Source organism: Natator depressus, chromosome 26 (assembly GCF_965152275.1).
Source record: "Natator depressus isolate rNatDep1 chromosome 26, rNatDep2.hap1, whole genome shotgun sequence".
NCBI classification, from domain to species: Eukaryota; Metazoa; Chordata; order Testudines; family Cheloniidae; genus Natator; species Natator depressus.
This window is the reverse complement of record NC_134259.1, coordinates 10,318,667-10,344,450: the sequence shown is the minus strand read 5'-3', so window position 1 is coordinate 10,344,450 and position 25,784 is coordinate 10,318,667. Positions and strand designations below refer to the sequence as shown.

General features: G+C 45.2%; 1 protein-coding gene across 1 annotated transcript in view; it reads right to left on the bottom strand.

Annotated features, from left to right (window-relative positions):
- CDS2 (CDP-diacylglycerol synthase 2) overlaps window positions 1–25,784 on the bottom strand; it is a 45,177-nt gene that overhangs the window by 14,575 nt on the left and 4,818 nt on the right. The window contains exons 2-5 of the mRNA XM_074940269.1: window positions 5,052–5,194; window positions 3,002–3,098; window positions 1,898–1,995; window positions 863–1,002 (exon numbers count right to left, since the gene is read on the bottom strand). Coding sequence (XP_074796370.1) covers window positions 863–1,002; window positions 1,898–1,995; window positions 3,002–3,098; window positions 5,052–5,194 — 478 coding nt within the window. The remainder of the gene's footprint in view (window positions 1–862; window positions 1,003–1,897; window positions 1,996–3,001; window positions 3,099–5,051; window positions 5,195–25,784) is intronic.

Genomic DNA, 25,784 nt, shown 5'->3' with positions numbered 1-25,784 from the left:
AAAGCCAACGATGGCTCCGTCTCCCACAGATGCTTCACTTCTGGCTCATTTCAGGGCAGGGGTGAGTCACATTTGGTCTAGAGGTGTGAAGGAAGCCTGGAATGAGGCTGCGTATCGCAGGTCTATGGAAAGAGGAATATTGCTCCAGGGCTGCGAGTCAGGCCCCTTTCCCTACTTGTGCTGCATTCATAAAGTGGGTGCACGCTAGGACTGGAGATTAGGGGAGGCAAAATGAGAGGAGGAGAGGAAAGATCAAAAGCAAGTATCAAGCTCATTTAAACAGAGACTCTGGAGAGAGTCAAGTACTTACAGCAACACCCTACTTAAACCAGATACCGTTTGCTGGGAGGGAAGGACAATCTTCAGCAAGGAAAGGAGGACTTGTCTTTCCCCCAGTAAATCAGGCAAGAAAAAGAAACTGAGGAAGCTACAACACTGCTGCTCTCAAACCCAATTACTCCCTATTTTGTAGGCTGTCTTTCACGACAACGACAAGGCCCCCCATCCCCACAGTAACTGAGCACCTCACAAGCTGTCAGGTAGGCAATTGCTATTATCCCCGTTCTGTCGGTGGGGAACGGAGGCATGGAGAGGCTAAGTGTTTTGCCCAAGGTCAAGCAGGGAACTGAACCTGGATCACATGAACCCTGGGTTGGAACTGTAACCACTGGACCTTCCTTCCCCCTCCCTTGTATTTTGTACATAAGGCAGCACAAATCCAAACGGGGACACTGGAGCCCTACCTGTCTACGGTGGGGGTTGGGGGTGGGGGGAGAGTTGCATTTCAAGAGGCTGATGACGTAACCCCCGCTAAAAAAACAGCAACGAGACAAATTTACCTGGTGGAAACAAATAAAATTACCTGTTAAGTAGAGGGCAAAGGAAATGAAGCGATGGTATTTGCTGAGAATTCGCAAGGGCTCCTCTCTCTGAACCAGGGTGAAAAAGTAATCCGTTACCGTCTCGCCATAGAAAAAGTAGTTTACACACAGCAGAAAGTACCTGTGGACACAGCAGCATTCCCTTTAATAGGACATGGTTGACTGGTAGAAAATTAGACTCGTACACATAAGAGGTTATTAGATTGCACTATCTACACTGCGTGCAAGGGGAGAAGACGACTGAAGGTTCACATACTGGGCGGCAGAATAATGGTGATTTTTATCTGAAAGTCTGCAGAAAATTCACTCACATTGGGCGGGGGGAAAGGGGGAAGCTGGAGTAGAGGGTCAGGGCCTGATTCTCACTTGCGCTAAGGTGGCTTGGGCAGTGTGAAGGAACCCTACTGCAAGTGGGGGGCGGAATCAACCCCTCACATTTCTTCTGATCAAAACATTACATCTTCATGTAGAAGCCGTGGCTCCCTTAAATGCAAATACTTGGCAGTCCCCTATGTTACAGTACAATTTTTGTTTAGTATTATGGTGCTTCGGAAGCTTTTGCCTTTAGGTGGCACTGCTTAAGAGTCTTCTCCAGGTTCCTGGCTACCAGAGGCAGTGACCCCCACCTTCTCTGTGGCATGCCATCAGACGCTGGGTGCAACCAGTACAGTTTCATCCCAATCGCACAAATAAATTTCAGTAGGTAAATATCCTACACCCTTCGCCTGAGCCATGCAACTGGAACCACAAGTCACATGTTTACTCATCGCTTCTCTCGGTAACAGCATTCACCACCGCTGCCCGGCACAGACCGGGCGAGTCAGACCTCGCTCTCAGCAGACAAGCAATGGAATGAAGTGTATAAATGTGACCGAAGATGCCCAGTAGTGGCTAGCTGCACCATCAATGAGGTGTCAAGTGATTCAGAAGCACCCTAGTGGAAGGCATTATGCACATTGAGAAGGATCATATTGTGCTCCTTGACTCTAATGAAGAGCGCCAGTCGCTCTGCTTACCAGCTGAGGGTCCTGAACCAGGGCAGCTCATAGGAGCGATACACATTGTAGCCAATAGTGATAATCTCCTGGAAACACTTGATCTGGACACACATCACCTGCAAAAACAGACATTGAGCAGCAACGTCATTCACAGAGAAACTAAACCAGGACCAGATAATCTGCAATGGGCTGCTAAGTGCATGTAAAAAGTGGGAGCTCTCCCTTACAGGCGCCACAAGGAGAATTCCTCTCGTCTTGCAAGTGAGCTCCTCCACACTCCTAAATCTGACACAAGGGGGCTCCTCGTAGGCTGAGAAATTGTTCACTTGCTCAACCTGCTAACAGCCAGAGCGAGCTGCTTTCCCTGCCAGGCAAAGCACACTAGACCCTGCGGAGCCTTGGGCTGGCCGACTCCAAGAGCTCACCACCTCATTTTAAGTTACGTTTCCAACACTGGGTTTTTCTATCCTGAGTTCCGGTCAGTTCTGGGGAGACAATCCCTCCTTCACTGGCACTGTCTCATCACGGTTCATCGCAGGCACTCGAGAGGACTGGCACTTCAAGACCACAGTGAGAAGGGAACGTGCCCAGCAGAGATACAGCCAGACTGGAGTTGGGGCAGGCTTCACAAAGGCAATGAGGCTGCCGGATGGGTTTCCCACAGTGGGGACTGGACCTGGAATCTCCGGATCTAAAAGCATGCACCCTCTACAGCCTGAGTTGAAAATCCCCGCTCTGTATCAGCTCTAAACCCTGAGAGCGCGCCACACCGCAAGCACACATGATACACACAGAGAGTGCTCAATGGCAGACGAACAAACAACCAGATTCAGCTCTCCACCCACACACCTGGGCTGCGATAGCAATAAAGGAAACAGGAGGATTCCACCAAGACGGCACCAATTAAATAGTAATTGTGACGAGGAACCTTATTCCCTGCAGATCACGGAGCAGAACAGCCATTTGACAGCTTTCGGCCATGACCGAACAGGACCAAATTAGCACTGGGAACCTCGAGGCACAAAGCTCTGCGTACTCATTAACTTTCTCAGCCACCTAGGTCCCTGACAACCGTTCATCCATAACGGTCCATTTAACGAAGGGTTTTGAAAGAGCACTTACAATCATCATTAAAACCATGGGTCCCAGGTAGATGATGATGAAGAAGAATGCAATCATTGCCAGAGTGAGGATCCCTCTGACCCACCAGTTCTTCCATCTAGATCACAGGAAGAGAAAAGTGAACGTTAGGCAAAGGGCCTATCGAGCAGGAAAGCTGGGAGAGATGCACTTGTTATCTCTTCTGCACAGCCTCCTGGTGAACGGCGCAGGCAGGAAACGGCAGCGTATCCTTCGCTCAGGGGCAGTGACAATGTCACGCCAGTCCATTCACCCAGCTCTGGTGCAGAGAGGAATGCAGAAAGGGTGACACATCGGCCGTGTGGGTAAGCTCAGGAAGGGAGTTCTGTGCTGGGGGACAGCACAGGAGGTGCTGAAGATTCGTTTCGGTGAGAAAGTGACAGACGAAGGTAGCAGGGAGTAAATAGGAATAGACAGTTATACAGGGCCTTACCTAGTCTGAATTCGTTTTGTAAGAGTATTATGCCCATTCTACAGATACAGAAATGGAGATAAAGAGTTGCCCCAGATCACACAGGAATGGCAGAACTGAGGTTCAAACTCAGGAGCCCCAACATCCAGTACTCCCCCTCAGTCCACTAGGCCATGCTGCAAAAAAAACCTCTCAAAGATCACCCTCTAAATCTGCCGGAATAAAAGGACCGTACCACAATTCTGCCAAAGAAAAGCAATCTCGACACCAAACTCGCTCAGCCAGCCCCAAAGCTCTCTCCCCAGGCTGAGAGCAGGAACAGAATACAGCAATTTTAGCCAAGCCAGTCCCTCCAGAGGGGTCAGTTACCCATGAGGTGTGTTGCTCCTGTCACCATCTACTGATGGGATAGAACATCGTGTCTAGGTTGGTTAAATAGTGGGGTTAGTAAAAAAAAAAATATATATATATTTTTTAAAAAAGGAGGGGGTATTTAAATCGGATTTTTTTTGATAAAATGCTTTGAGGAAAACAAACACTTATATAAAGTTAGTTTTAATTAAGATATATTATAGCTCAAGGATCTCTCATCATGGAATAGGGATTATACATTCTAATTCTATAGTATGAGACAATATAGTCATGTAATGTTTAAGAAAACTTTTATTCATGAGTTCCAATAGTTCATGGATTAGGGACCCAATCTTATGGGGTTCCACAGGCTTCTGTATAGATTATTTAGGTTAATCTTTCTATCTACCCAATGGGACTCAGTGCTCAGTCTAGAAGATACCATCAGAGATGCTTCGTTTTGCAGTTCTCGGACTGTGGACTTGTGTCTCCAGAGGAAACATGCTTGTTAACAGCAAAAATGTTTTTAAATAAATAAATACTATAGAGGCGAGAAATAACAGACCTCAACTCTATTGTCCGTCTGCAAATTTGTGTACACAGAGTCAACCCCTTACCTCTCTCTAAAAGTGAAAAGTTTCAAAAAGTTCAATGAATAGAAAGTTGTTGGGGACAGAATAGATCTGGACAAGGAGAAGAAGTCTGGAGATAAATGTGAGAAGCGAGGAACATTTGCTTGTTTTGTTAAAATATTATACGTCGGCTGTTGAAAAATACTTAATGTTGTTGTTTTAGTTAAATAAAACAATTTAAATGTCTGTCTGGTGATGCTCTCCTCCTAATACAGGACGGAAAGAAAATCCCCCAAATATTAATGATTAACCTGTTGAATTGGAGATAGTTCACCTCCCAATGACTTCATAAATATCTGCTTCCATTACCTTTGGTAAATGAAATAACCAAACAATCATTCATTTTCGGATATAGCTGTAAAACTAATCTGAAAAGTTTTCAAAATAAATCACTGTTTAAAAATGTACATAGTGTGTACCTTCTAAAAATGAAACCTACATCTCTCTCTGAGTTGTGAAGAATATGTATTAAGGTTATAACAACAAACAAGAATGCACTTTTATGCAGAAATCTGTGATTAAATCGAGTCTTCCTGACTAGTGAGTTAAATCAAATCCACCCTGGTTAGTAAAAAGGGAAAGTGCACCAATATGCTGGGAGCCCCGGAAGCAATGGAGAAGTTTTATTTAATGCTACCTTGAGGATAGGTTGGAAAGGGCCCTGTTTAAGACCTCAGGAGTGTCATCTGATGTAGGTGCAGGAGGGGCCCCTCCAAACTCTGATTTGCTTTCACTGTCCGATGCGGTCTCTCCATCCAGCTTGTTTTCCGACTCGGACTCCTGCAGGACAAACACAGGCAAACAGATGTATCAGATACCGGTGATCGTTCTTCTGATCTTCATTTAAAAATGCACTAGATCAAGCCATTCCACCCTCATTCCACTCTTATTTCCTTTCAACACAGCCTGTAGCTAAAAGGAAAAGATGGCAAGATATTCTGGGCACAAACTGGCTTACTTAATTGACCCTGTTCTTGTTTGGGAGCCAAAACACTTAAGTGACAGGACCTACAGAGCAGAACCACCTGCAACTGAAGCCAAGGGAAGTTTTACTAAGGACTTTAAAGAGAAGACATCCTTTTTTGTATCACCAAAGGTACTTTGTAGTTGTTCTAAAGCCTGAATGATGCACCGGAGGTCATGGGTACACGAGTTTGTCAGGAGCCATGTTCGTAAGGTGTTCGGGAACCCCAGGTGGGTCTCTGAGTAAGCAGTAACACACAGAATTAGAGTGAAAGGTCTCCAGAAAGATGGGGAAGACTTGTGCTTTTGGAGGTTTTTCTCTGTACATTTCTATGCAATGGCTTAACTCATGTGCGCTAAAATTAATGCCAAAGAAACCCCTAAAACACCAAGAAAGAAAAACACAATGTTCACAAGGAAAAATGTCTCATCATTTAAACCTGACTGCCCCTTTAAGCCACCGCAGCAACCTGATATCCAGGACACATGTACCCAATGCACTAGCCCATCTGTATGAGTGCAACGCCCAGCTAAGAGCAGAACCCCATTAAGGTAGGTGCTGTACAAACACACAGTAAGAAACAGTCCACGTCCAAAAGAGCTTATCTCCAAAACAGGCAAGATGGACAGGGTGGGAGGGGAAACGAAGACTAAAGGAGACGTGCACAATTGGCAGAACCAGGAACAGAATTCTGGCCGGCCTTCCAACTCCCAGTCCAGCACCCTGGTCACTAGACCACACTACTTCTCTTCAGTCCTTTATACATCAAACAGCAGCAAAGAGGAAGATTTTGCCGTCTGCACGTGACCGTTAGCAGCGCAGTTTCGTGCCTGGGTTTCACTCATCACTAAGCCACATTCCCTACTATGCAGGGCGTGCCTATAATTACGGCTAAGATTATGTCACGGAGGTCCCAGAATTGTGACTACGAGAGACCTCCATGACATTTTCTGCTTCAGCAGGGGCCCCCCCTGCAGCTCCTGGCTGCCATGGGCAGCAGGGGGGCCCCCAAAGCCACAGCAGTGGTGGGTGCTGGACCCAACCTCCCTGTTTTTGTTGGATCATATTAAAGAAGTTCTGTATTAAAATCACAAATGAGTTTGATTCCCCATAGTTTAAATTCCAGGGTATTACTAATTAAGAGGTCTCTTGGTTTTTGGTACTGTTTCTCTCCCTCTGTATGTGAAACTTGCAAGCTGCTAATTGTGTTAGTACATTCTAAGACAGAGTCTGTTCTCAAAGCAATTCACAGAGAGAGACTCAAAGCAATACTCTAACAACAGACACAGCACCCAGAGACTCCCCGCCCTTTTGTTGTATTAACAACTGTGATTAAAATAGAGATAGAGGATGGATGTGGATGGATGCTTGGTGTGGATAAGAACTGAATGATCAGGGAGGTGCCAGCCTAAGAATCCAGTGTCCATCGGCTGAAGAAGGCGTCAAGTGGAAATAACCAGAGGACCCCGGAGGGCAGACTGGAATCCACCCAACAGCCTCAAGAATGGGAGAACCAAAGAACAAGATAACATCTAGCAGCACGGAGCCGTCAGGAATGTGCTATCTGCTGATTGATTCAGCAACAGCATGATGAAGCAATTCCCATAGACTGGCATAGGAAGAAATTCCTATAAAAATAGACTCTAAAAAAGTGAGAACTTTGGGGTCTGATTCTGCAAACCAACTTCCAGGAGCATCAGATGAGCATCTGACAAGGCCCTGCTCCCTCCTCATGTCCAGGCCACCTGGCCAGTGGCTTGGCATGAGCAACTCTAAGGCTGGTAACTATGATAACAACCTTGCAGAACCTGTGTGTGTGTGTGTGTGTGAGTGTGTGTGTGTGAATGAATGTGTGAATAAATATGAGATTGAATGGAATGTTATAGCTGTAACTAACTGTTCACTATGATTCTTTCTGTATTCACAATAAATGTGGTATTTTGCCTTTTTCCCTTTAATAAGATCCTGCTGGTTTTGAATTTATTGGTACAACATTTTGTCAGTTATTTTTAGTAAAAGTCAGGGACAGGTCACGGCTTCCGTGAATTTTTGTTTATTGCCCATGACTTGTCCGTGACTTTTACTAAAAAAAACCCCCCACATGACAAAATCTTAGCCTTACCTCTACCATCCACACTTCCGCGTCAAGTGGTGAGTCATGCCCAAGTCTCAAGTCAGCCCCCAGATCCCAACATATGCTATTTTAACACTCCCAAACAGGAGTGTGTTTTCAGGAAGTGCAGGGAGGGAACCAAGTCAGCAAACGCGGTCAGCTTTGTCAAAGTTAATCTCCCTGGGCTCCTGCAACGTTCCGATGCTCTGCCAGATGAGACAGCACCTAGAGCTGGTCCAGGAGAAGCTCCCCAGTAAACTAGAGGTTAGGCCAATCTACATTTAAGTGTATCTGGTTTAATAAAATCCCACAGGAATAAAAACAGGAGCCCTGTTCAGTCTCCCTGAAAGCAGGGAAGGATACTGGCCCTAAGACATCAGGTAGCTATGGTCGCAAGCCAGATTCCTACAGACAAAGACAACCAGGCTGTCAGAGCAGTATTTTTAGCCACTTCCATCCATTGCAACGGGGGGGCGGGGGGGGGGGGGGGGAGGAACGTACCGACACCATTTCCTGGGGTGAGTGACCTATGGAATCAGAACAAAGCCACACTCCCAAACCTCTCTGTTGCACTGTATACCACACTGGATTTGCTCAGAGCCAGCCTTGGGGGGGAGGGGGAAGAGTTTATTGTTCTTGCTTCTGGACTTGATTCCAAAATGAATAGCAAAAGCAAATAGGAACGTGAAATAAATCTGGATTTATGTGCTGAATACCCAACAGGACCGGTTTTGGGGTGCATTCAACAGAAAAAGAGTTAACCATTTAAAATTTGGTTTTATTCATCCGAAGTAAAGTCCACTGGCTCCTCTCAGCTTCCAGGAGCAACTGAAATACCATTAATAATCTTATATCAGATACGTGCCTGCACGCAACCACTAATTCTTTGTGTCTTCGAGTACAGTAGAACTTCAGAGTTATGAACACCAGAGTTACGAACTGAGCAGTCAACCAGACACCTCATTGGGAACCAGAAGTACGCCATCAGGCACCAGCAGAGAGAGACGAAAAAAAAAAAGCAAACACAGTACAGTACTGTGTTCAACGTAAACTACTAAAAAAAAGGGGGAAAGTTGAAAAAAAGATGTGATATGGTAAGCAAACTGTTTGTGCTGGTTTCATTTAAATTAACATGGTTAAAAGCAGCATTTTTCTTCTGCACAGTGAAGTTTCAAAGCTGTATTAAGTCAATGTTCAGTTGTAAACTTTGGAAAGAACCTGCCATAACGTTTTGTTCAGAATTACGAACAGCCTCTGAAGTTCTACTGTATCCAAATCGTTCCAGGACATCACATGCTGTGAGGTCACTAGCTAAAACGCAGGTGGACTGCGAATGCTTTGGACACGCAGGGAAAGGATGCTAAACCTGGACTTGTGTTGAATCCTTCCCCCGCTGATTAGGCTGACCAAGTTATCTTTAATTTGAGAGAAGGCTCTGGAAAGAGATCACGGGGGGGGGGGGGGGGAGAATTACAATCATTTCACTGTAGCTCAAGTATAGCACCCATGTATCCTCTGGGAAAGTGCTGATTTATAACTCTACATGGCAATATTCGGGGAATCGCAAGATAACTAATCTCTGTGCCCCTTACAACAATAGGCGGCTTTGTTCTTGTGCCAGTGACGGAAGCGCACAGATGCACTAAACCAGAATGGTCTTTTCCGCATGGATACTCATGAGTCCTGAAACTTAGGATGGCACGTGATCTTTCCATGCTGCAACCGCTACTCTACCTAAGCACATCAGGCTGAGATGAATACCACCGATCTATAGACGTCAAACATATTAACTTGTAAAAACCTTAACCTTACTGTATTTTATTTATTGTGCATTCTAACACAGAGCCTGTGCTTGCAGGCTGTGCACTGAAGAACTGAGCTTTTGTGGTTAACGCAGGAGACTTGGCCCCGAGGAGCTTCAGTTTTCACCCATTTGCAAAGCGTGTGAAATAATTCTTAAGTGCTTTCGAGTGGGTGGTGAGGTTTAATGTTTGCAAAGTGCTCAGAGACTAAGAGAAAATGCACCACAGACGTGCAACGTAACACTTTTATGCTTTATTTTGGGGGCCTGGGTGGGAGGGAGAGAGAGACAGGGCAGACTGGATGGCTCAGGCAATATGATCTTCAGTCTCAAGGGTATAGGTTCAACTCCCACCCAGACTGGTGGATGGTTATTTAAAACAGGATACAAGATTGTGGCCGTTCTGCATTTTCCTGTCCTCAGCATGGGAGATCTCCATAGAATTCTCCATCTGGATCTTGCCATCTGTTCCCCCACACAACCATCTCTGGCTGACACCAATGAAGCAGAGTGTTCCCTCCGAGTCAGGGTTAGGACACGGAGGGCAAAGCAGCATGTGGGAAGTCATGCTGCCTGTGAACAAAGCACTTCATTGCTCCTGAAAGGTGCTCCAGTCGATTATATGCATACCCAGGCCTGACTTTTCAAGATGTAGATCACCCCTGGTTCTCAGATCTTCCCAGAAGAAAGTACAAAAAAAGGCAGTCAACAGAACCCTGAACTTAAAGGGACACTGAAGGTACGTTGCTAAATTAGGAATGATTTCTGCAGTGTGTGTTGATGGTTCCATTTGAGCCTGACAGGCACTGGAAGAAAAGAATTTTCCCTGCTGGGAAACTCACCAGTCAAGCTGACAGACAACATAAATTAGGTTTTCTTTTTAAAGCCACAGTGTCAGAGCAGCACTGCTCCCATGCTAATTTCTCTCTGAAACGGAGCTAGGATTACATATAGGACATTATCCTGCTTAATAACGTGGATTAGGGTGGTAAGAGACTCAGTAATTTTCCACTATTTTTATACCTCATGTAAATTGCAACCATCCCTCAGCAAAACACCCTTTTAAAGCAGCTGACCAGGGTGCTAAATAACACGCTGTTTCGCCAGTGGATGATGTGCTGTGGTCTGGTCTGCTTAATCCAGCTGTGGAATTTCCATGGTAACAACCTCACGTGTTGCAATTACTTTCTTGAAAGGCAGCAAACAAAGCAGACAGATCCTTAGACAGTTCGGTAAAGGATGATTATCAGATATGAATACATCTTGCTGGTTGGTCACCACAAGCAAAACAACCTACAAGTAGCACAGATGATGTTAAATGATACAGACACAGAGGAATGGCAGGTAGAAAGATATGCCCATTGATATTGGCCTGTGATTGTAAGTGTTAATTTTTAGGTGACCGAATTTAAAAAAAAAAAAAAAATTCCAGCCACATGTGTCTGAGGTAATAAGCGCAATTCCTATTGGTGTCAGCGTAAGCATAAAAAAAAAAAAATCAATCCCAAAAAGCGTTTCAAATTGGGCACCCACAAAGGGCATTCTGTAAAAGTGTTGGCTTCACTTTCTTTAGTGAAAAACACAGGTAATCTGTTAGAGCTTGGAATCACAAGAGATTTAACGGAGACTAATACCCTTTGTACCATTTATGCTCTCTGTTAATGCTTGCAAGACAGACTATCGTGTAACAGGCTCATCAAAGCAATTCAAGATGTGAGAACCCAGCACCTGACTATTCTGTCTCGGGATCTTTTGTTTCCTATCACGTCTTTATGTTTAAAAGGATCCTGCTTGCTCTTCGTTCTGCAAGAAGCGTGCTGCTCTTGCGGGCGAGGCACTGGACTGGAATTCGGGAGACGTGGGTTTTCAATTCCTAGATGAGCCAGCCTTCCTGAATCTTTGTGCAAGTCCTTTAATCTCACTGAGCTTCAGTTCCCTATCTGTAAAATAGGGACAATATACCTCTTGAGGTCCCTTCCAGCCCTACATTTCTATGCTTCTACTCCTCTTCTCCTGCCCTTGGTCTTGTGTCTCTTTCAACTGGGGGGTACAGAAGCTAGCATAATGGGCTCTGAACTTAGCGAGGGACTTTAACATTTAATGCCTCACTGGCTTCATTCTAACTACCTGGAAGAGCGAGCCTTGAAGGATTTGGCCTATATGCGAAGTCTGAGGCCTAAAAATACTACAAACTCCTCACTCAGGCTACATTCTCCGCATCTGTCAGATCCCTCGTTCCCCAGCTGCTCTCCTGAGAATCGCTCTGGGCTACTGATGCTCCAAGTAGCCTTCTATTCAACTCCACTAGAGCAAAATCACTCTCTGCATTCACTGGTTCCTTTACATAAGCACTGCAATACAGGGTCAGAGCAGCGGTTCTTCTAGCCCAGTTTCCCGTCCCCAACACTGGCCAGTACCCGAGCTTCATGGGCAGCGTACATAACATGGCAGTTGGAGTGATTCCCCCCCGTGTCTTCCCCTCCCAGCCTCCAGTCACCAGAAGTTTAGAGTTGCCCCGAGCATGGGGTTGCATCTGACCATCTTGGCAAATAGCCACCGATGGACCTATCCTCCGTGAACTTATCCAGTTCTTTTTTGAACCTATTTATGCTTTTGGCCTTCACAACATGCCATGGAAATGAGTTCCACAGGTTAACTGTGCATTGTATGAAAAAGTATTTCCTCTTGTTCGTATTAAACCTGGTGCTTATTTATTTCATCTGGTGACCCCTGGCTTTTGTATCGTGGCAAAGGGTAAATAACACTTCCCTATTCACTTTTCCTCACACCATTCATGATTTGATAGGCCTCTGTCGTGTCTCATTGTCTTAGGGTTTTACTACGGTTTCAACCAGTTTGCACAGTGAGGCTCACTGGCCTGTAATTGCCACCATCGCCGCTGTGAAAACGTTTCTTCAGCTGTGGAAAATCAACAAAATGCAGGTAACAACACTTTGCTCTTCCGCAAAGATGAGTTTATGATTCTAAAACATTCCCCGTGGATGTCTTATCTCCTTCCCGTGGTTGCGGAGACTGAAGCCCAGAGAAGCTAAGAGGCTAGCTTATATAGTGAGTCAAAGTCAGGAACGATACCCAAGACCCCAGACTCCTCATCCCCTTTTCCAGCAATTGACCGTATTCCTTCCTGAATATGAGCCTACACGCAGCCTCTTCGCTGCACTTCACCCAGCTGATCATGGAGACCCAAAAAACAAAGAGCTTGTAGCAGGTTAAGCCATCTTCCAGGGAAGCTGCTCAAAAATAAGTCTCCTCCCTTCATTTTCATCGTTTGAGTTCCTTCCACAAAGCCCTTTTTGAAAAGTAAAACAAAGGGGGGGGGGGGGAAGAGAAGGGAGGTCACACAAAGAAAACATTTCTAAAATTGGAGCTCTGAGGAGAACTCTCCCAGGAGCAGAGGCAGACAGAGCCTTTGCAGTGCGTACTTTGATCCTCTGATCTCAGGCTAGCACCAGAAAACTGTTAGTCTGATCTTTTCCCAGCCATGGCGTCCCCCTGCTGCTAAGCAGACACCAGTCGGGCATTTACAGAGACTGCTCTGCTCGATCGCTCACACAAGATAGGAGCTGGGTAAGAATTCAAATCGCCCACCCTCAACCTGAAACCAAGCCTGGGCGTCAGGTCATCCTGGGGTAATAAGGACCACGAGCCGATGGCATAAATACATCAGCCCCGCAGAGCTGCAAGGTTCTCTCTAACTGCTCCTAAGTCGAGATTTTATTCCGTCAGTGATGCGCAACCAGCAGATCTTGAATCATTTTGCACACATGACATTGCCTCTCGTAACACTGGGTTTCTACATGAAAAGGCTCAGTCACACAAGAGTTGCATGTACCACATCAGATACCAGGAAACCTGTTTACAGTCTCCCTGTACTGCAAACGCTCTTCAAAAACCTCTCTCTCTCACACACACCCCCACACCCCCAACTTTTCCCCCTTCACCATTTTTGTTTGTCACCTCTCTATTTAAGAATCAGATTTACACGGTGACCAAGTCTCTTATCTTTACCAGATAAGAGAGTCATTAAAGATTGCAACTGTTTTGGCTTTGTTTGAAGTTTACACACCTCCAAAAAACTTTACTGCTCTTTATAGGCATAACTTCAAGCCCCTCTAACAAAATGAGCCCCCAATTCCTTGCAGATGGAAGATAGAGGAGGAGCAAATTTGATGACGATAAAGGGAAAGGATGTAGCTGTGCCCACAAAAATAGTGCCCCTTGTTTGAAACCAGTTGAGCTCTGCAAGTTGAAAAAATATTGTTGAGGGTACAGAAGGGGATGGGGAAATATATTTGTCAAACAAAGGTCTGAAAGAACCAAATTTGGATTTTTTTTTAAACCATTTACAGCCCAATTAAGGCCACTTTACATAAGTGGCAGTGGGAGTAAGTTCTATCTATCTACACATATTTAAGGTTCCTTTGCATGACCAGAGTGGAGTACAAGTGACAGAGTATATGGGCCATCAGGCCATTCACCGAGTCTGGGGAGAGAAAAATGTGTCCCTTTAACTTCATTCAACATTCTAGCAAGACTACGGGAGGGAAATATGCATGCAGTGTTACATTTGTGTAGCGACACATGATTTACCGTGACGGATTAGGTCACTGATCTAAAAAAAGCCTGATACCCTGCCACCAGCAGAGACCAATTCCAAATTCTTTAGGGGAGGGCGAAGAGGCACCCAGCCACGAGGGCTGGCCGGAAAACAAGAATTCTGTTTCACACAAAAACAAAACAAGCAGTTTCATCATTTGTTTTCATTCCCCATTCAAAAGGGTTTCGATGCAAAATTTTCATGAAAAAAAACGCATGAGACCCACCCCAGAAGAGCTAATAGTTCATAGGTTAGGGCACTCCCCTGGGACGTAGGAAACCCTTGTACAAGTGCCAGCTTTACCTGATTCAGAGCAGAGCTCTGGACATGCCAAGTGAGTGCCTTAACCTCTAGGCTATTGGTTATTCTGGGGTGAGTGTCTCTCCGCAGAAATTCCATCCTGGATCTGAGAACCCTGCCCAGTGAAAACTCTCAAAATAGATACGTTTCTGCAAAAAGTTTCAGTATCGACAAAAAGAAAAGGAGTACTTGTGGCACCTTAGAGACTTCTTAGAGCATCTTCTTAGAGCATCTTCCAGTGGAAAAACGTTTTGACAAATAATTCCCCACCATCCCTACTAGCCTCCAGGAAGGGTTGTGGAGGGCGGGAAGAGCTGGCAGTTCAATGCAGCAATCGGGCGCCTTACCCTTCTCTTGAGGAATCACAAATAGGGATCATAACACGATGCAGCCTTTGAAAAAATTCAGGCACATGACCTCATCCAGCAACGAGTGCCACCGGCTGAGTCTGTTGTGCAACGACCCGTTTCCTTTTATACAAGGCCATTAGTCTGAGCGATCCCTTGCTCTCATAATACAAGTCAGGTACTGATCAGTTCTCACTGTAGCCTTTATAACTTGGAAGTAACTCAGTCGAATCACAGATACACAGGTCCATCTAATCCAACTGTGTCCAATGCTACAAGCTTCAGAGAAATAACCCTATGCACAAAGGAAGTTTCTTCCTAACCCATGAAGGATAAGGGGTTATACCATTTATATTTTTATCTCTAGGAATTATTGTGGGGAAGTTCTATGACCTTTGTCATACAGGAGGTCAGACTAGACGATCATAATGGTCCCTTCTGGCCTTGGAATCTATTAATCTTATTACATCCAACTGTGGACGTTCCTTGCCATATAAACATCCCTAACTCCTGTCTGAACCTTACTAAACTCATAACCTCAATACTCCGATAGCAAGTAAAAGAACGAGTTTGTAAACAGCAAGGGAGAACAAGAGCCTTGAACTGTGCTGTAGGAACTGAGAACTAAACACTTGTTGTATTCATCTAATAACAAACATCCACCGATAGCTATTTTTCAAGCAAATCCTTGGCTGGTGAAAGATCGTCAACAGGCAGTAAGTTCCACAGGTTAAGTGGGGTATGTAAAATTAGCAATTACTTTTTATTGGAGTAGCGCCTAGTAGCCCCCCGTCCTGGATCAAACAGAACAAGACAACTGTCCTCGCTACAAAGAGTTTACAAGCTCCTTTTTAGACTGTGTTTTTCAATTTCACTGGCTGCCTCTGCCTCCTCCCTTAGCAAAAAGGATACACAGCAGCACTCAAACCATCATGTTATTTTACATCCTCCTATCCGGTCCCCTCTTATTAGCATCATCTCTTGGTTGAAGAGCCCTGCTCTTCTGTTTTCCAGGTTGAACTCTGAGTTCTTGCCAGGCTTTTTGAGAGCACAGTTTGTACTAGTACATGTTATAAACCCGGATATTTGACACGGGTTCTGGAATAAGTAAAACCAATTATTAAGAGTCGAACAAATACCAGCTTCTTTCACTGTGGCTTTTTGGACTCCTCGGGTAAGCGAGCATCACTAAATAGTCGTGCACGTTTAGTCCAGCCTTTCCCCACATGGACACTGAGCATCAGCTATTTGCCTGACTATCTGTGACATGATCCCAGTTGTCATGGAAACAAGTGGCAGTATTTCCAGGCCAAAAACCTCACCACCAAATGGGAAAACCGACCCAAGCAATTAACAGCCTTAGATTTGTATTAGTTCAAGAAATCCTTTTATCTGTGCACTCACCTCGTCTAAATGGAAAGAGACAATTATTCTTTTTGCAAGAATCCAACAAGAGGCACACACAGAAAATACTAACTATTGCTACAAAAAAGAATCGGGCTTTGGGTCAATAGCACTGACAACTGAAGAACTGGGAACAACTCAGTAAGGCGCCAATTACATTATTGGTGTGTAGGCAGCAACTCACACGTGGAAGGACTTGCAAAATCAAGGCCTACGTAACTAGTCAAATGAAATGCAAAACTTGGGTCTTGACCAATTGTGGTCATTAATTATCCCAAAGTGCTTTTCATAAGCAGCGTTAGCCATTGTGCCCTGGCCAGCTGTCAATTCAGGTACCTACACTCCACCTACTTACACTCCCTTTCTTTTAGGGAACCAATTTATAGCTACTACAAGAGCTTTGCTCCCCTTTGATTGTCTTACAGATAAAATGGGTCTTAGGAGGGATTTAAACGTAGGGAGAAATGGAACACAATTGGCAAACCAGATACCAGATCCTTAGTTGCTCTGCTGGATCTATGTTCAGAAACTGCTTCTTCAGAGCTGATCGATCTGCTTGTTTGCAACATCTTCCAGAAACTGAGGCAACTAATTAAGGGTGAAAATCTACCCGGCTGAAGGTCTGACAAGTGAAACTAAATGTAGAAGATGGGGAAGAGTCTGCAATATAGCAATATGCTTTGGAAGGGGAGAGGGGGAAAATCAAACTGCTCTCTCTATTTCTGGGACCACTGTCTGCTTTACAGTGAAGAGAACAGCACTCTTCCAATGCACTCCTTCTTGGATTTGTGTGTTGGGAACCTGAGCCTAGAAGCATTTCTCCACTGACTTCTTCGTTCACGAGAAAGAAGAATAACATCCCTGGAGTTGGGCGGCAAACAGCCCATTTAACTTGAAAGCGTATGTGGGACCAGCGAAATGTGGGAGGAGGTACTTGTTTAGCTCTGAGTTTGGGACAGACTGGGGAGGCTAATTCCCCTAATTTCAGCAAACTGGACTTCCAGCAAGCAAGCAAACAGTACAGATGTAATCCCGCAATCATATTCTTGAGGTTATGTCAGACCAGACGCTAACGTGCTTGCAAAAATAGAGCTCTAATTACTTTCAGGTAGTCTGACAGTGATTATGGATTTCCTTGGTCCTCAAGCCCAGGCTCCAGCTTGAGCCTGAATGTCTACACCGCAATTAAATAGCCCCTTAGCCCGAATCAGCTGGCATGGAACAGCCACGCGTAGTGTAGACAACCCTTACAGACTTGCTCCCGCTTCCTTCTGGTTCCAGATGGAGATCTGCCCCCCAGGGGAATGTGACTCGATCAATACTATTCCATCAAACCCAGCTTCCTGCCTCTGGCTGTAGTCAATAACCGGGTGGTCCAGGAACGTCAAATTGCCACCTGATAATGCTACTCGCTAGGTGTGTAGTGCTGCATGCTTTGGGATCTAGGAGAGAAATTCCGTCCTGACCTCAGGGTTGATCAGTGTGTGCTCTGAAGCACTGTCTATCTCGTTAGTGTTCCTGGACAACCCATCACTGTGCGCAGTCAGGAAAGGAATTGAAGTACTTTCCTCATGGACTGTATTTTCTAAAAGGACAAGCTACCTAATTCTCAATTACTGAGGGACAATCTCCACTCATTGATATATTTTGCTTTCCACAACCAAATCTCTGTACAACTTTTCATGAGTGATGTACCCCCGAGTATTCAGATTCAAAATATCTAATCTGTATTGTTAAATCTATTCACCTAAATTTGGGTTATTGCTGATTATGAACTCTAGGTATAATGTGACTTTTAAAAACAAACTTTGTATTTGTGGATAATCTAAACACTATACCCAGATATACAGAGACTCTTTTCTCAACCTACGTATTATATAACTATTTAACATTAGCTTTAATAAAATTTTTATATTTGAGTGCTAGGAGTATAAAGTGTGATTACCCCGCTGATGGGGGGGGGGGGGGGGCATGGATCAGTGTTCACATCGCATTCCCCGTCAGTACCTAGCCCAAGCCGGGGAAGCGAATGATCCGACCAGCGGACCAAATTCCGTGATGAAGCCTGGTCACATGCCATCCGAGGCACGCTGCGCTTACACTAAGACCACCCCTCTCTGACCATTAATGCAAATAGCTATTTAGGATACTCAGTCTCCTCTGTGTACATGCATCTCCATGGATCGATGCAACAATGACAAAGCACATCAGATAGGTGTCGGTGCTAAACAGCACTCTAGCAAAGAGATGCAGGAGCCGTCTGATAAATGGTTCCCGTGCAGACTCTTTACAATAGGGTCTAGTAAAAGTTTTTCTCAAACAAGTCTAAATATTAGGCCAGGGCTAAGATGATGGAATCTTTCAGCCACTGTATGTTGTAATACATAATACAATAAGGCTTTTGCAAAGGACCGTGAGCCCAGTACATTTACCCTCTCGGAATAAACCAACCAATTTGGAGCAGTGGGGCTAATCATCATGCTGTGCTCACTGACTGAGTCACCAGGATATGTTGTTCTGAATGAATCACGCTTGCTGACACCAATATCTAGTTTTTAATCTGACTGTTGCTGGGCTGAACGCAGACTGCACACGTCTCTGATCAGATCCTACTGACTTGCTAAATTTGATTGTGTTCGAAACAAAGCTACACGGCTCAGTAGCGGGGGGACAGTAACACTTCAGTCAGCACGTGTTTTTGTGATGTTCTATACAGCTGCTCTCAGTTTACAAGCATGTCCTAATTCCTGGATGCTCACTGGACTGGAACACATGGGAACTGACTGTGTCAATAAATGTCTGACAATTCTTCCCTTTTTTAAAAAATAAATAAATAACCTTACAGGCTTCATTAGGTGCCAGGCTGGTGGGGATACCTGCATGGGGAAACTTTAACCGCCTGTCACCTTAGACTGGATCTGTGGGGTGGACAGACAGTTAGTTGTATAGCCTACATCTAACTGCTTCTGGAGCATCCTACTCTTGTGTGACTTCAGATGCCTGGCTTTTCTTCCAGCCAACCTGAGAATCAGTGATGACTACCTCAGCCTCCGGCAGGCCAGATCCTGTAGCTTTCTTTTCATTGCATTTTAATTGTTCATCACGTCTACATCGCTCTCTTCAGCTTGCTGAAATTCAACTGTCTGAGCCCAGGAACGAAGCACCTTCAACAACAGAGGAAGTTTCTCCCTTGAATAATGAGACAATATCTGTCACTTTTGTAGTGACATTCATCCCAAAGCACTTTGCAGATACCAGCAGTGGGCAATGCCACTCCTAGGTGTTAAACAACGCGGTATAGCTGTTTAGGACCAAAAGTAAAGAATGCTATTTTTCACTGAAAGGGAGTAAATAGGTGCAATGTAGGTAAATATTGTGCTCTTCTATATATGAAATTTAAAATGAAGCCACTTGTTTTTGTCTCCTGTTTGGATGTATTTCCCTTTAAATTAACATGCTTTAAACTGAGCTCTTAGCTGCCCCAGAACAGAAAAGGGTGGGGAAAGAGATGGGTTCAGATTCCTGGGTGAAGTATGTTCTGTGTGTATAGGGCCCTTTCTTTTCCATTTTTATTTTATTTAATTTTTCCTGGGAATTTATCGGGGTTTATTACCATCACCACAACAAAAACAGGTGATCAAAAAATCAGTGCAAAAAAAAATATAATTTCTTCGGGGTAAATATCGAGGTTTATTTTGGTGGCCGGAAAGATGGGGGTGGGAAATTTTCAGTAGATTAATGTTCTGAATTGCATTCATCAATGTGGTTTGCTGCAGAACTGAAACAGAACTCAAAACACAATGCCACCTCTGAGTTTAAGAAAACAATACATCCTCTAATCCCCAAATAACTTTTCATCTGAATAAAGAGTTTACTGTTGTAGACGAATAGTTCTATTTAATAATTGGGCCACATCAGTTGCAGCGCATACACTCAACTTCATCCTTTTCTCCTGTCCTTGTTTTTTTTAAACTTTCAAATACTTCCTTGTGTTCTGAAACAGATTTTTGTTTTCTTCCCATTTCAGTGGGTCGAAGCTTTAAACCGTTATCTGCTAACGGCTTGAATGGGTACATGGTGGGCATGAGATTCATCAGTACATTCAGATGCTCAGGCACTTCAGAGCTTGCATGCGTGTCTGTTTGTTTATTGTGTGGATCTTCTAGATTAACGCATAGCCTTACTTCAACAGGCAGCTTCGCATGTACACACAGAGTAAGGTATTATTGTAATACACGTAGGAAAATACAATACATTGCATGAGCTAATAAACGTTGAGTTTTTTTGTATTTGAAGGCTACATAAGTAGGGCGAAAATCAGAAAAAAATACTTCTTGTAAAACCCAGGAAATTTTCAGTAAAAATAGGTTTAAACTGAAAACGAAGGGGCTTATATGCAAAGCAGTGGTTTTCAACTTTTTTTCATTTGCAAACCCCTAAAAAATTTCAGACGGAAATTCCGTTTGGAAATCTTAGGCATAGCCTGCGGACCCCCGGGATCTGTGCACCACAGGTTGAAACACACTCACGCGTAGGGTCAATGAACAGAGCAAGAGGTTTCAGCGTATAAATTCATCTTTCACTTTGACCGCCATGGGTATAAAAAGCTTTGTGAAACGGGAAGGAAGGCTTTATTGGGACACACTGCTGCGTCTGACCAAGAATCAGTGAATGAACTGATTCACAATGAATGAATTCTGAACATTTTTACTGTATACGTGCAGTTTGCTCAGTACTAAATCTCAGCTCCTACTGTCACATTACTGTTTACATGCACAAACTCATTTTAAAAATGGCCACTCTCCCTCACTTCAGCTCATAATTTTACAAGCACAAAATTTCACACAAAGGTGGCTTTGTGCTCCCCATATACTTTAGGGCAAGGAATTCTTGGGTAAAGTTTCAGGTGTGTGGTGGGGAGGGTGTGACAGGTGCCACCTGGAACTGGGATACCACTGAGCCCTCTGACCACCAGCCCGGGCTCCCTCTCACACTGTACTGCCGTGACAAGCTGCAGACCCACTCCGTCTTACACTTTCACCAGCATACACACAGGCAGGGACACACCCAGCTGCAGTTACATGCAGGCTCTCTGACCAGCCACTGCATGTGAACCAACAACAGAGAGGCTACAGCCAAAATTACCACCAGCTTCCCAGCCGAGCACCCCAGAGCTGTACCGTCCCACCCTGGTCCAAACCCCAACCAGTATGAATTTATTGTCCAGTTCGCCTCCCCCTCAACGTGGAGAGGAATATGTAACAGCCTTTGTTCCTTCAGCTACGATCAAAGCAGATTACCTAGCAAATAAACAAAAATGCACACTAAACTTAATATACTAGATTGGATATGAATTAGCAGATTCTCACCCTATCTAACTAATGGTACAGGAAGACTTACAGATTCTTAAGGCACAAGCTGCATTAGCTTTACAGCTTGGGTTTCTCAGGTCTTCATACACAGGCTAGAAATCCCTTTAGCCTGGGCCCAGCACTTCCTCAGGTCTTTCCAGGAGTCTTCTTGTGTGGGGAGTGAAGAACAACAGACGATGTCACTCCCCTGCCTTACATAGCTTTAGCCTACGGCGGGAACCCTTTGTTTCAAAACTTGGTTCCCCAGACCGGTTTGTGGAAAAAGAGTAACATCTCAAGATAGAGTCCAGCGTCGTGTGGCCTGGTCACATGCCCTTGTAGTGTCGTAGCAGCCATTGCTTACAGGCTATCTGGAATGTTCTCAGGATGGTTCACCCAGTGTGAGATAAGCTTCTCTTAAGGCCTATTGTTCTTTCTAACGGCCCATTATCATGAATAGGTCCTTCCCCGCCAGCGACCTAGACTGGAAGCATCTTGCCTAGTGGGCGTCACCCAGGTGTGACTACATGAGAAATACAGACACAGTCAATATTCAGAACTTCAGATACAAAAAATGATGCAAGCATACAAATAGGATACTCATATTCAGCAAATCATAACTTTTCCAATGACACCTTACACAACCCGTCTTGCATAAAATACGTCTTAATTATGCTATAATCATATCACAATGAAGAATATGTGGTGCAGCGTCACAGAAGGGATGGGGAGTCTTTCTGAAGAGCTCGAGGAGAGGACAAATCTCCAAGGATGATACATCATCAGCTGTGTTACGGGGAAGCAGTCTTGTCCACGCATGAACCAATAAAAATGTGTGCATCTGCATGTAAGGAATCACTGTTATAAGATTTAATGAATCTCTTGTTTCAAAAGAGCCCTAAAAACTTTAAGAGTGGTCACTTCCAGGTTGGAATACAGTTAAAACATGGAATTTAGCCAAACACCAGCTCAGCCAAACCACAGGGGAGATTTTTTTTTTAAATCTTCCCCTTACTATCTTATCAGTAACGTGTGCGCAATAACCTCTGAGCTACCTGCTATCTTAAAAGACCTTTGACTATTGTTTCCAGCGTGTCCAAAGCTTTGTCACTCATCACCCAAAACGCTACCGGTCATTGCAAGTAAGTTCCAGCAGCCACGCACCCTGATGCAAACCCTGATACTTCTACTCCTGAAGCTATTGTACAGCATCTTCCCGTCCAGTGCCCTCACCAAGGGACAAGCTGTTAAATTCACACCAGAGCCACCAATGCTACAATGCCAGTCCCTTCACTGAAGTGCTTCCCACTTAAAGCAACGGTCTCATTCGAGGTCTTCTTTCTTGTCTTTGCTCCCTAGGATCATCTAGCATCAGCCAATTATCTACCCTTCTAGATTATCTCACACCACTGCCAGGTCTAGAGCCTTGTTTTCCATTAGGAACAGGCTTGTTCTCTCTCTCTCTCTCCCCCCTCCTTTACCTTCTTTCCTTTCACGCAGTTCACAAGAGGTTAAGGAGAAGGAAATGTGGCCCTTGGCCTCAAATCCCCAGACATCAGAGCTAGCTAGGGCTGGAGAATGTCAGCAAGGCTGGGGAGAAAAAAAAAATAAAAAAAAAATCAGATCTCTCCTAACCAAATAGCTAAACTGATCAGCTAGAGGCAGATGTCAAAGAGGGCACGAGGAGCTACCTGCAGAGTCCAAGGTCAACAGTTCCAGTGCTGCAGAGGCTCCAGCAGCAGCAAAATGGAATAGCAATGCTGACAACATCCCTGCTGCATACAAGTTTCTGAACAGCCATTTAAATCTGTTGCTATAAGCAGCAGGGTGGTTCTGGAGCCCTTTGCAGAGCACCCCACCCCCACCCCCAAAAAGCCATAGTTCAACAATTTATACTCTGTTCATATCTGGAAAGATGTTTTTGCCATCATACAATACAGAAACTACCACCCTTTATTTCCCAGGGGCAAATATTTTTCAAGCCCTAATAGAAGATCTAGCTTATCAAGTTAATTTGCTAATAAGAACATTGTGCAAAACCTTGCTTACCTTCCTCTATTGATCAGTCCCATTGACATTAATTGGGCTGCTCACGTAAGCAAGGCAAGCAGGATCTGCCGCTCTATGGATAAACAGACAATCCTATTGATCTAGTGTTGTCAGTTTCATGACGTCGCATCTACCTTTACAAACCTAGTCCCTGATGTATAAAACTCATTTCTAAAAAGATCTTCACCATCTTTCATGCACTTGGGAAATTTTAATGTAGCTAAAGAAAAGGTCAAGAGAATATTACAAGTGAGGCAGCTCACCGAGTGAGACAGACACTTATTACACTGGACTGGATCTTTGGGGCAAATGATAGCAAGCACTGTGAAGTTTCCACTCAAAATTCCTGCAGGAAGGGAGGGATAGCTCAGGGGTTTGAGCATTGGCTTGCTAAACCCCAGGTTGTGAGTTCAATCCTTGAGGGGGCCATTTAGGGATCTGGGGCAAAAATTGGGGATTGGTCCTGTTTTGAGCAGGGGGTTGGACTAGATGACCTCTTTGGTCCCTTCCAACCATGAGATTCTAATGAACTTTGTCACGTTAAAGCAGAGGTGGGCAAACTACGGCCCACGGGACCATCCTGCCTGGCCCTTGAGTTCCCGGCCGGGGAGGCTCACCCCCAGCCCCTCCCCTGCTGTCCCACCTCTCCCGTAGTCACACTGCGTGGGCAGCACTCTGGCCCTCCACTCCTGCTGGGCAAAGCAGCAATGTGTCTAGCTCCGGCCGAGCGGCACGGTTGCCAGACATGTTGCTATGAGCAGCATGGTAAGGGGGTCCCAGGGGGCAGTGAGCAGTTGGATGGGGCTGAGGTTCGGGGGGGGGGGGGGAAGAGTCAGGGAACGGGGGGGGGGGGGTTGGATAAGCATGGGAGTCCCGGGGGGCCTGTCAGGGGGTGAGGGTGTGTATAGGGGTCAGGGCAGTCAGGGGACTTAGAGCAGGGGGGTTGGATAGGGAGCGGGGTCCCGGGAAGTGGGGGGGGGGTCCCAGGAGGGGGTGGTTAGGGGACAAGGAGCGGGGGGGGGGCGGGGGAGAAGTTGGATGGGTTGGAGGTTGTGAAGGGGGCGGGGCCAGGTGTTTGGGGAGGCAGCCAGGCTGTTTGGGGAGGCACAGCCTTCCCTACCCAGCCCTCCATCCGGTTTTGCAACCCCAATGTGGCCCTTGGGCCAAAAAGTTTGCCCACCCCTGCGTTAAAGAGTTAAGCAGCCAATCCTTTCCTTGCATCCCTGAACCAGGAGACGCGACTGGTTGGCAAACCATAGTGTATGTATCTGGACTGGTTTCCTTTATCATCTGCACTCATTGTGTCTGGCACCTTTCAGCCAAGAAGCGCTAGTCACTTCCCAAACAAAGCCAAATTCATCCCTTATGCAAGTCCGTTAAGCGTTACAATATCCCGGAGAGATAGGTATATGCCGTTTACAGACCAGGTAATTTATACGTAGATTTAAGAAGGGTACAGAGAGCGGCAGAGTAGGAAACAGAAATGCAGAGCTCCGATTGTTAGTCTCCTGTTCCCATGAAAGAACCTCCCGTCCACCTCAGCTTCATCTGTCTTGTCATTAACCATATGCTTCAGAAATAGAAGGAGGGACACCATACCAAGAAGGGTTTATTCTTGCAAGGTGCCGAGTACACTGCAGTCAATGGGAGCTGAGGGCATTCAACACCTTGGCAAGCTGAAGCGCCAGAGCCTCCATCACAATGGCCTAGAATGGCCTGATTATAGATAGGGAATAAACATAAGCTCTGTAGAGTTTAAGACAGCAAGAGTTCAGCAGAACAGGTCAGTCATCTGCCTGGAGAATACGGCTGATCTGGTGCTGCAAGCTTAGACAATGAAACGCTCAGTCAGCCAGACAGAAAGAAATAAGTTAGCCACTTATTAGCACGAAGGTAGCACTGGCAACATCCCCATCAAGACGATTCTGTGAACAAACCAGTGTGTCTGTCTCCCCGTCACTGTCCCTGTTTGACATTTTCTACCAACAGAAAACACTGGATTCAGCATTTCAGTTCTTGCTGTGTCGTGCCTGGCCTTTGTTATGTGGGAAAGCTCAGTGCAGTTTTACGTCTATAACAACAAATGGGTTAGCAGAAGTCGAGCACCTTGCTATGCATTTCACTCACACAAAATATTGTCACTGAAGGATTCTGGGACCAGATCCTTAAGTTACCGGATTCCATCAGTGATCAAAGCCACTCCAGCATCGATATGAACCTGGAAAGAAGCAGGCAGCGAAGAGGAGAGTTGCATATATATTTTCAGCTTGCCAAGGTGCTGAATGCCCTCAACTCCCACTGACTGCAGCGTACTCAGCATCTTGCAAGAATAAACCCTTCTTGGTACGTAGCGACTGACGGAAACCAGGATCAGCTCGTGACACTTTCCCCAGCTCGAGGCCAGATTGGCAGCGGTACGAGTT